The sequence below is a fragment of the Rutilus rutilus genome (assembly GCF_951802725.1).
Source record: "Rutilus rutilus genome assembly, chromosome: 6".
NCBI classification, from domain to species: domain Eukaryota; kingdom Metazoa; phylum Chordata; class Actinopteri; order Cypriniformes; family Leuciscidae; genus Rutilus; species Rutilus rutilus.
This window is the reverse complement of record NC_140214.1, coordinates 10842844-10855472: the sequence shown is the minus strand read 5'-3', so window position 1 is coordinate 10855472 and position 12629 is coordinate 10842844. Positions and strand designations below refer to the sequence as shown.

The 12629-nt window shown below is 38.1% G+C and overlaps 1 protein-coding gene across 1 annotated transcript in view; it reads left to right on the top strand.

Annotated features, from left to right (window-relative positions):
• The window catches only part of itgb1b (integrin, beta 1b), a 64487-nt gene that overhangs the window by 5246 nt on the left and 46612 nt on the right, over positions 1–12629 (top strand). Inside the window, exons 2-15 of the mRNA XM_084410519.1 lie at positions 3312–3369; positions 4649–4734; positions 6909–7128; positions 7284–7454; positions 7558–7796; positions 8469–8624; positions 8722–8817; positions 8927–9016; positions 9137–9277; positions 9798–10000; positions 10088–10326; positions 11537–11759; positions 11837–12069; positions 12175–12341. Coding sequence (XP_084266645.1) covers positions 3312–3369; positions 4649–4734; positions 6909–7128; positions 7284–7454; positions 7558–7796; positions 8469–8624; positions 8722–8817; positions 8927–9016; positions 9137–9277; positions 9798–10000; positions 10088–10326; positions 11537–11759; positions 11837–12069; positions 12175–12341 — 2322 coding nt within the window. The remainder of the gene's footprint in view (positions 1–3311; positions 3370–4648; positions 4735–6908; positions 7129–7283; positions 7455–7557; positions 7797–8468; positions 8625–8721; positions 8818–8926; positions 9017–9136; positions 9278–9797; positions 10001–10087; positions 10327–11536; positions 11760–11836; positions 12070–12174; positions 12342–12629) is intronic.

Genomic DNA, 12629 nt, shown 5'->3' with positions numbered 1-12629 from the left:
GCATCATAAAGCTGAGAGACAATTTTAAAGTTCCAACTGAGAGGCATACAGTTTTGCCACATCTTTATGTGTTTGTATTAGTGATGCTTGCAGTCTGTATTGAATGTGATGCAAGAAAAAAAAAGAAGTACAAATTAATCTTATGATCTGGTTCTTTGTAGTGAATCAAAAATCTGAAATCAAAAATTACGGTTCTTGAATCGAGTTCTTTTAATGAATAGTTCAAAAGACAATTCAATCAATTAATTCAAATTTAATCTGAACTGAATCTATCAGAGTGGTTACTGAATGAGTTGCTTTGTTTTTAATACGGACTGAAAATAATACGTTTTCAGTCTATTCATATTTCTCTCTTCCCGTAACGTTTGTGCTATTGACATGTATTTGTGCCTCACTTTCAATTGTAATTGAAAGACCGTTTATGCACACTTTTAATTTTATCTTATCAACTAAACATTGCCAAGAGAATGTGTGCTTGAAGCAGAACTGTGATCTGATTGGTGTCTGGTTGATGTGGGCGGAGCTTTGGAACATTAAGTATCAAAGATGCTCCAGGCAGCTGAAGGAGTGTTTATCACACACACACACACTAAATTTACATCTAGAAACACCCAGACCTTAGGGCTGCATTTTCAAGGCCTTGACACACAACGCAGCCTTGGGGAAGGCAGACAAGGCTGAATTGAGAACTCTGTCTCAGTCTCTCCCACACACATACTCTCTGAAGATAGTGTTACACAGAACCACTGAGAATAAAACGGCAGGCTAAAGAACCAGCTGTCTCGCAGCTCAATCTGCCTCTGCGCCAGCGAGACTTATAAATGAGGATCTGTCAAATACATGACCAATGAGGTCACTTGGAGTACATTGTGCATTGAGGAGCTTATTTTTGAAATTGAGTCTACTATGATGTCACTGGGTTTGAGATAAAAGAGCTCAAAGATTTTTTTTGATTTTTTTATTATTATTATTATTACTATGATGACATCTTTCAAATACAGGTTTTCAGGGGACGCTTTAGTTCATGAACACGTGTGTTAGTGGACTTGATTGAAAGCTGATTGGTTTCTGTAAACCTACACTACAATTAAACAATTTAAGCTCAGTAGGATTTTTTTGAAGGAAATTAAAACTTTTATTTACCGCATTAAATGCGTTAAATTGATCAAAAGTGACATTACAGACTTACACATTTTAAAGAAATGTGGTTCTTTTAAACTTTATATCTATCAGAGATTACTGAAATGTATTGACGTTTCCACAAAAATATCAAGCAGCACAATGGTTTTCATCATTGATGGTGATAAGAAATATCAGCACATTAGAATGTTTTCTGAAGGTTCATGTGACACTGAAGACTGGAGTATTAGTAGCTGAAAATACTGCTTTGAAACCTGATTGGTTGATGTGTGGATATTGTAAAGATATATCTCCCAACAGTCAATTAATCACTCTGAAGCTCAGATGTTTCTTTAGAAGGAATAACCTGGAAATGATGCTCTGACACACCAGTGATGTGTTCAGAAAGGCACTTCCCATGCCTGAGTCAGCAGAGATAGACTGATGTTTCGCGCATCGTGTCCTTGAACACTTAAAGTGATATTCTTCAGTTTTATTTTCAGATCTGAAACTGCATTTACATTGTGTATAGAAACAAAATAATAGTATTAGGATGCATTTGGCCTGTATTTGTTCACATCTCTCACTCTTTTTCTTTCTCTCCCTATTTCAGTTTCAATGTCAAATAATGTGCTTTAGAGAAATGTTTAGATATATGCCATCATGGGACAAAGATAAATCACTCACTGTCCTTCATGGTGTCTTTTCTCTCTCTCTCTCACACACACACACACTTACACACACCTTGGATTCATGGTCTAAATGAACCAGAGTGTTCTGAAAGAAGCACTGTTTGCTTATCTTCAAGTGTTCACAGGTCTTGTGTGTGTGTGTGTGTGTGTGTGTGTGTGTGTGTGTGTGTGTGTGTGTGTGTGTGTGTGTGTGTGTGTGTGTGTGTGTGGGGATAGAGTAACGGTTGAGTCTACTGCAGTTCACTCACCCATCTAGTCTCAACAGCAGACATTCTTCTGCTTTAAACAAAGAAATATGAGTCTTGTCACACATCTTCTGCTTCAGAACCACTGGAGCTTTGCTAGATTTGCCTCTGCTGTGTGTGTATTTCTTATGCTGGATTGTGAAAAGTATCCCACCTGTGACTGAAGTGTTTTTTAGGACACCAAGTAACGCTATTGTTTGTTTGTACTCGCCGCCATGCCTAATAAGGCCAAATCAGCATCTTTGGCACTTGTGTCTGTACATTTGATAGATTGAGGCTAACAGACCTCGTCCTCTTTGTTTCATCAGCGGGGTGTTTTTTTGGAAGAGCAGATCCATCGTCTTACCAAATATGGGAGTAGAGTCTCACTCTCTCTTTTCCTGGATGTCTGTCCGTGCTTGTCTGGCTTCGTTCTGTGTGTTCCATTGCTCACTGTTGCAACAATAACTAGGTTTTTTACTTGCTTTGTAATATTTAACTTCTCAATATGTGACTGTAAACCGTTAACCTAAGAGTGTTGTGGTGGGATTGTCCTTGTAAAACATGTCACTTTAGATCTAAGAAACTGTCTGCTAAATGAAGAAGAATCGTTTTCTGCAGTTCTGTGGAAACTGTGTCGGAATTCTCTACTGAGATCATGCATTTGTGCTAGGAGAAACAGGAAGTGACCTTGTAACACTCGGCCTACACATTGAGAAGTCATATGCATGCATAGGCACACCCTTCCTCTAAGTTTAAATGTTTTCACTTCTATTGGTTTTGTCAAAGACTTCATATTTAAAATTAAATTGTTAATATTTATTAATTGTTGTTGTTATTACATATTAAAATATTTAATTAGTGTATGTGTGTGTATGTGTATATATATATATATATATATATATATATATATATATATATATATATATATATATATATATATATAATATTTATTATTATAAATATATAAATAATTATATATAAATAAATAAAATATTAAATAATAATAATAATAAAAATATATATAATAATAATAATAATAATAATATAATAATAATAATAATAATAATAATAATAATAATAATAATAATATAATAATAATAATAATAATAATAATAATAATAATAAATATATATATAATTAATTGTTGTTGTTGTTGTTATTGTTATTATTATTATTATTATAATTATTTAAAAAATTGTATGTCAAAGAAATATAATGCAAATCAGTATGTTTTCCTGGGTGATTTTGACTCTTGTTCTTGTGCTGTTTTCAGATGGACGCGAGGCTGCTCCTGATTTTAGTTCTTCTTGGACTCAGCAGGGCACAACAAGGTAAGAACTTATGATTTCAAATGCATCAGATATACAGTAGGGTTCGAAAGTCTGAGGCCACTAGTGAAAATGCTTCTTTTGTGCAATTTGTCTTTTTAAAAAAAATTCAACCTGAGTTGTGGAATTTTCTGTAGTGAATATATTTTTTTTTCTATCTCGGTTTTAAAATATTGATAATCTGATAATTGTTCCTTTTAATTGATCTCTGTATAATGGTATCATGAGAATTTGCTGTGAAAAGGTTGCTGGTTGTGGGTTTCAGTGAGGTTTTTGATGTTGCCCTCACCTCATGTGCCCACAGTGCCCTCAGTGAAGTTAACAAAAAGTAAACATAAAAAGTACTTATGTTAACATGATCACCCTCTGTGAATTATTATTTTTTGGCTGAAATACAATACGTCAAAAAATGTTGCAAGACATGCTCCAAAATATGATTAGGTTTATTGTGAAAATCTGCGAATTGATTATTTTGTTTCTGCAACAATAAGGAAAAAATCCCTGCAAAATCCTGGAGGGCATGTTGTTTTGAGTTTCGGTGGAAGCATAATAATACCAAATCTTAATTATTTCTCTTTCATTTTATCATGTTTTGTTTTCATTAAAACATTTTTTTTTTTTAAATAAGCTGTTTTCCTTTAAATTAAAAGTGTAATTTAAAAAAATATGAAATAGGCTAAATCACTTTTTCAGTGTGGTCTCAGGCTTTCGACCTCTCTGTATCAGTATGCAATCATGCGTGTAGAAGCAGCCTGACGTTTTGAGTGATTTTTGTGGAAGCTCCTCTCACTCAGAACACACACCAGACCAGAACCTGATCAAATTATTGCAATGCTGTCCAGATCATCTGTTAGACATTTGCAATGATTTTCATTCCAGGAGTATCTCAAATATGGCTGCACTGTGGAATCCAAGAAAAGAAAGAGAGAGAACTTCACAGCTTTAATTCAGAATGATAGGAAGGCGGGATATATATCATCTTTATCTAGCGATCTGCTACAGTTCTGCATGGTTTATTCTGGGAGCACTGGCCTCGTGGCTTGCATTATGTCTTTAGGGAAGGCATCATTAATGCAGTTCACATGACCTCCCCACAGCATATGGCCACTCCAGAACGTCTTTGCGTCTATTTTAAAATGACAGTCTTGTGAGAGAGAATCATGTTGCGTATGGTTGACCACAGTGTTGGTTATTAAATGCTCTTTGCTTTGGATTGCCTGTGTTAGTGGTGGGAGGGAATTGCGAGTGATGATGATGGATGTTTGTGCTCTTGTGTGTGCAGATGGTAACGAATGCACCAAGGCCTCGGCCCAGTCCTGTGGCGAATGCATTCAGGCCGGAGAAAAGTGCGGCTGGTGTACAGACGAGGTGAGTTCAGGCGAAACCATTAAAGAAGGAAATGGCTGCTTTTGCAACGATGTGCATTTAAGGGGGGATAAAAACGTTATTAGGGAAACTATTTCCTGTGGTCAGATTATTTGTTTATCCAAGTCTGTAGAGGACATCCTGTGATTCTACCAACAATTCTGTGCTGAAAACCTAAACTTGTTTTTGGGAGAGCGAAGTATCCAAAGGATTCAGCGTTCTGAAATGTTTCGAGTGACATCACCTCCTGTCCCACCTTTATTCGCCTGTGGTTGATTATTACCCGGAGTTTCTTGAGTCATTTCATTGGATCTTGAGCACATACTACCCTTTAGTTAGTGTTCATGAGTCAGCGTCCTGTGTAATTATGTCTGTTTCTGACATGTGGAGCAGATTATGGCAGGACAGGAAGCACCAATCATCTCACACGACATTAGAGAAACCGGAAGTGTACTATCACTAAACTGCATGTAATGCAGGGTGGGGGGTTTGAGCTTTGTAAGGAATGTGCCCCCTCTTAATTGTTTCAACAGACATACTGCACATCCTCATCCTGACTAGCCCAACACGGCAACATTGGCTCAACCAATGGCTTGAGATTGTGGCGTGAATATCTTTTTGACCTATATTTGAAAACAATATTTATATAGCACTGATTTGTTGTCAGCAATTCCATTTTGGTGGCATTTGTGGTTCACAGTTCACCTTAATATAGCCATAGTGAGTTTTAATCACAGAGAAAAAGGTGTTCCAGTTTACAAGTTGAAAAATTCACAATGAAAATTTAGAGACTGGACATCTTGTAAGAATTTCGATTGAATATAGTGAAATTTGAAGTGTCCCTATTATGCTATTTTAAAGATTCCTAATTTTGTATTTGAGGTCTCATACAACAGGTTTAAAAACACTTGTATTTGGCTACACCTAACCTGCATTTTGGTCGATCGGATCACAAGTAGATTATGGAGACACATTTTAAACCTGTCTCTTTTGTCCACTTTTAACCACTTCTGTCCTGATTTCTTCAAGGGGAGGGTCTATCTGTGAGTAAATGTATGGGCTTTTTCAGAACTTTTGATCTAATGGTCGAAATAAGCTCACACAATTTACATTTGTATGCACCGAAGACGACAAAAAACACACGGAGAGCAGCAGCTTTCATTTCTGCTCTGACAGCCGCAAGACCAGCCGAACGCTGTGAATGCGTGTTAGAAATCAGGAATGGTGAGAGAATATTGTGCCTGGTACATTTTTCCTCTTCAAACTTAACTTAGAAGGGATTTAAACTTTGTCGGCTAAAGATCTGTCTAACGCACTCCCCATAATGTTTACGTATTAGGTCAGTAGGCGGAGAGTAGGCGGTCCTTTGTGGCTTTTCGAACGCATTCGACCATACTATGAAAGCGATCCAGACTAATGTTTTTCGACTAACTCCGGAGTTAAAAGTAACCCCGATAACTCAGATGGCCCAGTGTGTTGTGATTGGTCTACTGCTTACAGCACGTGTTGGAAACGAAACGTATTACCATATCTAAGTTTCAGCTCCGGAGGCTTCCTCAGCACTTGTATACATTGTGATACAAACAGTAATGATGGCATTGGTTTTACCGGATTAAAAGTACAGTGTAATCCTAGGACGTGCATGCAAAGGGCGTTTTGCTTTCACAACACAGAAAACAGCATCTTCTAGAGATGTCGACAGCATGAACCAAACTCTTCCAGGCCTCAGCTACAACTATCGTGTTTGAGGACTTGTGAAAGCAGTAGCCATTAAGACCATATGCTGGCATTATGTAAATGTTTTACAAACCTACGTAGGTTTGAGCAGGAATTGAGACTGGAATTACTGACGACTCGTTTTCAGGCAGTTAACTCCATTGTGCACTTTGATCTTTGAATACCGTTTACATTCACAAACATCTATTATGTATTACACTACATGAAAAGATAATTTCCAAAAAAGCATAATAATGCTTTCTATGAAATTTAAGACATTAACAAGCAAGGATATATTGCCCCAAAAGAACGCAATTCTCTTTAAAAGTCCACTCAAAACCACTTCATCTTTTTGTAGGGTTAAGTAATACTGGTGCTTGAGCCATCTGGTCCTATTTTTGTTTGAGTGTAATCTCTCTCTATTTTCTTCTTTCATTTTATTCCCTCGCCTCTTTCTGCAGAGCTTTCTGAAACAGGGTGAGCAGAAATCCACACGCTGTGATGAGATTGATGCTCTGATTAAGAAGGGCTGTTCTAATACCAGCATAGAAAATCCTCGGGGAGGCGTTACAGTCGACAAAAACAAACCTGTAACAAACCGCACAAAGGATGGAGTGAAACTGAAGCCAGACCAGATCACCCAGATTCAGCCACAGAAACTCACCCTAGACCTCCGATCAGGTACCGGTTACTCCCACCGCAACTCCTGGAACACTTAAATGATTTAGGTCATCACCTAATAAAGTTGGATGTCATGTGAAGTGATGGTCTCCTTCTAGAAATGATCATTTCACTCCCCTGGTCTAATCCCGTGATCTTCTCTCATTCCAACCCAGGTGAAGCTCAGACATTCGCTCTGAAATTCAAGAGGGCTGAGGATTATCCCATAGATCTCTACTACCTGATGGATCTCAGCTACTCTATGAAAGACGATTTAGAGAATGTCAAAAACCTGGGAACCCACCTGATGAAAAAAATGCAAACGATCACATCAGACTTCAGGATTGGTAAGGAACCCCAGAGGATCCATACTGGATTTGTCTTCGCAAATGTTAATTATGCTGCTAATTTCATAACACTTTTCCTTTTAATGTTTGTTAATGCTTCTAGGCTTTGGCTCTTTTGTGGAGAAAACTGTCATGCCATACATCAGCACGACACCAGCCAAGCTGCTGAACCCCTGCACATCAGACCAGAACTGCACCAGTCCGTTCAGCTATAAAAATGTGCTGAATTTGACTGACGACGGATCTCAGTTTAATAACCTTGTCAGCAGACAGCACATCTCAGGAAACCTGGACTCACCAGAGGGAGGGTTCGATGCCATCATGCAAGTGGCTGTCTGCACGGTTTGTCATTTTTATTTTATTAACTTAATAAAATTATATCTATTTATATTATAACTGTTATACATTTGTTAGGACTATTTGATGAATAGAAAGTGCAAATATATGTAATATTATATAAATGTCTTTACTGTAATTTTTGGTCAAAATAATGCATCCTTGCCGAATAAAAGTGTGTTTTTTTTTTGTTTTTTTAAATGGCAGTGTATCACAGTTTCTACAAAAATATTAAGCAGCAAAAACTGTTTTCAACCTCGATAATAATAAGAAATATTTCTTGATCACCAAATCAGCATATTAAAATGATTTCTGAAGGATCATGTGACACTTGAAGACGATGCTGAAAATTCAACTTTGCCATCACAGGAATTAATTACATTTTAAAATATAAATATAAAATATTTTATAAATATAAAATATAAATACGTTTTAAATAGTAATAATATTTCACAGTATTACTGTTTTTACTGTATTTTTCATCAAATAAATGCAGCAATTTCAATTAAATTTGTTAATGTTTAAGTTGTATTTATTGTTTTATTGTACTGTAACCAAGAGTCCACTGTCTACTGGATACGTGTGTCTATGTAACTAATCTAAAGTCAAACTAAAGTGAAGTAGCTTCTAACCCTTCTTTGGAAATTAAGTTTATGCTTCCACTTGATTGTGTATCAGAATCAGATTGGCTGGAGGAATGTTACCCGTCTGCTTGTGTTTTCCACGGATGCTGGATTTCACTTTGCTGGAGACGGAAAACTGGGCGGCATCGTGCTTCCTAATGATGGGAAATGCCACCTGCAGAATAACATGTACACCATGAGCCATTACTATGTAAGTGTGTGTGACACCAATGTGTGTCATCACTGTTCTGTATTATCCTCCATGAATGTATGAGAAGACGTCTCATTTTTTAATCTGTCCCTTTTAGGACTATCCATCTATTGCACATCTCGTTCAAAAATTAAGCGAAAACAACATTCAGACCATTTTTGCAGTAACTGAAGAGTTCCAGCCTGTTTACCAGGTAGGAAAAGCAGTCTTTTGTGTCTACATCAATAGGCAAGTCAGATCCTATAACACTCATGGAAATAAAATACTGCATGGAAGATAAACTGTTTTTGTTTCATTTACAGGAGCTGAAAAACCTCATTCCAAAGTCAGCTGTGGGCACGCTAACCTCCGACTCCAACAACGTGATTGACCTCATTATTGATGCATATAATGTGAGTAGATCACAGGAACTGAGGCTAAAATTCAATTTAGTACATTGATTGAAAGACTATACTGCATGTGTTAAAAATTATTTTAATATTATATAGATTTCTTAAATCTGTCTTTCTCAGTCTCTGTCCTCTGAGGTCATTCTGGAGAACAGCAGGCTGCCCGATGGCGTGTCCATCTCCTACATCTCCCACTGCAAGAATGGAGTGATTGAAAAAGGAGAAAATGGGAGGAAGTGCTCCAACATCTCCATTGGGGATGAGGTCAGAATAATTTCCTCCAGTTAAAAACTTAAATTTTTTGCCGTTTGGTACTTCCAATTGGGTACAATTTCCTAAATTCAAACCATCCCTGTTACTGGTGCTAAGTCAGACAAGCTTTAAGGCCAGTTTACACCAACAATGATAGTTATAAAAATAGCTGTAGCAATACTGTAGAGAGAGTTTTTTTTTTTTTTGGTGTGTAATGTTGCAGTTTAAGCAAGAAAATGTCTGTAAAGTTACAAAGCACAAATTCATTGAATAACTTTAGTGATTCAATTGACTTCCATATCAACATAGAATTAGAACGATTATTAAAATGTTATAGTTGTCATGGTTATTGTCCTTGGTGTGAACGAGTCATTACAGAACATTTTTAGCTGCTATTTATCTTTAAAGAAATTGAAGTATGCACTATGCAGCAACGCGATTTAAAAACTACAAAGACTGCGAATAAAAATCAAGGCAAAATTTGAAAAATGTGTATTTTGCTCACTAGTAGCTCTTCATCCTTGTGTCATAGGTGAAGTTTGAGGTAGCGATCACGGCTAAAGGTTGTCCATCTAATGGTAAGTCAGAGACGATAAAGATCAAACCGCTAGGCTTCAACGAGGAGGTGGAGATCGTCCTCAAGTTCATCTGTGAATGTGAGTGTCACAAAGACGGAATCCCAAACAGCCCATCGTGTCACTTCGGCAACGGTACCCTGGAGTGTGGAGCGTGCAGGTGAGTTATATACTGGCACTGATGGCATCATCCATTAAAATCCTCAACTGGCAGCACTGATATCTATCTACCTCTGCTTATATTCAGGTGCAATGATGGACGTATCGGCAGGAATTGTGAATGTAGCAAAGACGAGGTGAGAACGGAAGATCTAGACGCAAACTGCCGTATGGATAACGGCACCGACATCTGCAGCAACAATGGAGACTGCGTTTGTGGAACGTGCGAGTGCAAAAAAAGAGACAACCCAGAGGAGAGATACAGCGGAAAGTTCTGCGAGTGCGACAACTTCAACTGCGACCGATCCAACAGCAAGCTCTGTGGAGGTACGACTACGTCTGTCCTGGGATACACAAAATAAAAACAACAGCTTGTTTAACTAAAACTAAAAACATTTTCGTTACTTGAAATACAATTAATGTTAACTTAAATAAATAGGGGTGCACTGATATGAAAATTTTGTCTGATACCGATAATTCTTAATATTTAAAAGCCGATAAATCCAAAACCAAATTTTTATATAATTTTTGAGAGCCTGATTATAAAAATAAAAGCCATGCCCCAAGCACATAATTATAATGTTCTCGTTATAATTTTATGTAGGCTATATGAAGTTCGCCATGATGGTTTTGAATTGCTTAAAACATGATTTGAATCACTTAAAAAAGAAAAATACAATTAAGTGGAACATGTGCAGCGCAAATCTTTCATATGAGACAATCATAAGCATCTGAAGTGTCTCAGCTGAAGGAAATATTCCATTATTTTTCGGCTTTAATATATAGGCCTATGTCACGAAAAAATTGAAGACCGAAAATACGTCTTTTAGTAGGGATACGGCTCTTCCGGTTAGCTTTTTACAATGGCGGAGTCCGATAGATACCGCTGGACCAAATCTCTCCGCAACCTGCCTGAAGTCACATATGACGATGTGGTTCGGATGGTAAATGAAAACTCTCAAGTGGAAAAGCGTGAAAGCTGAGGTATGGCTGTCTACGTCCTGACGCAGGGCAACCCGGTACACTACAACAACAGCGGCGGGCCGTTTGCCAGTAAGGTAAACGTTTCTATGGTAACAGCGAGTTGGACCAATCAGCAGACGTTGCTGCTACGCTTAGGATTGTGGGTAGTGTAGTTTTTTTTCATAAGATCGCGGCTAACACGTTTTTCTTAAAACAAGGTTGATTTCATACGAACTTATAGCTTCTACAGGAGCAAAAACCTTCGTTTCACAACCTCATAGCTCGTGGTCAGTCTACCTCGGATGGTTTAGACATTATGGCTGATAATCTAAATCCTTATCGAGAAATACTGTTGACCGGAAGTTCTGAATCCCTACTCCGCGTTCCGGAAGCAGGAAGTGTGACATAGGCCTATTGGGCACATTTTCTTATCGGACCGATAACATTAAAATGAACGTATATTGGCCGATATATTGTGCATCCCTAGAAATAAAGTAGGGCGACATGTAGAGTAACAGTAAATGATAAAACAGATGACAAGTTACAAACTAAAAGTGTTTCTTTATCTTTTCAGGTCACGGTCGTTGTGAATGCCGAAAGTGTATTTGTGACGCTAACTACACCGGTAGTGCCTGCGACTGTTCTCTGGACACCTCCACCTGTCTGGCCAGTAACAAACAGATCTGTAACGGCCGGGGCACCTGCGAGTGTGGCGTGTGTAAATGTACAGACTCAAAGTTTCAGGGTCAGACCTGTGAAATCTGCCCAACCTGCCCTGGAGTTTGTACTGAGCACAAGTAAGTAATTAACAGAACACTTGCTCAAACAAGCAGCTAGCAGCACTGAATATAATCGCCTGTGTTTTTCCTCACAGGGATTGCGTCCAGTGCCGAGCGTTTGCTACTGGTGACAAGAAAGACACGTGTGAGAAAGAATGCATGTACTTCCGTCTTAAATTAGTAAAGATGAAGAATGAACTTCCTCAGCCCCACGACCAGCCCTACATCAATCACTGCAAAGAGCGCGATGCTAATGACTGCTGGTTCTTCTTCTCCTACGCTACCAAGAACGACAGCACCATTGAGGTCCACGTGGCCGAGGAACTTGGTACGTGCTGGATGAAATAAGTACCAGTAGGCCTTGATTTATTTATTTTTAACTTAACTAGTTATTTACCTTGTGTCCCATAATGCTTTGTGTCTGTTTTGACAGAGTGTCCCTCTGGCCCTGACATCATCCCCATCGTAGCGGGTGTGGTCGCAGGAATCGTTCTGATTGGTTTAGCGCTTCTGCTCATCTGGAAACTGCTCATGATTATTCACGACCGCAGAGAGTTCGCCAAGTTCGAGAAAGAGAAGATGAATGCCAAGTGGGATACGGTATGTTTCTCTAATTTACATTACGCTTCATTTTCAAGTGTCTGTTTAAAGTTATATTCATTCAATCATATCATATGTAGCCACTTTATTGGACTAGAGAAAGCTGTCGGAATGACATGAATATGTAATATTGCTCAATGTAGTTATGTTTCTATAAAGCACTGCAGCAAGGTGTAATGGGACGTCTGGTCTCATTATGTGGGGTGTGGCCTTCCTGGCACCAGGGGAGTCCACTGCTGCCGCCTGCTGGTCACTGATAGTATTGCAGTGAATGACTCCTACACAATG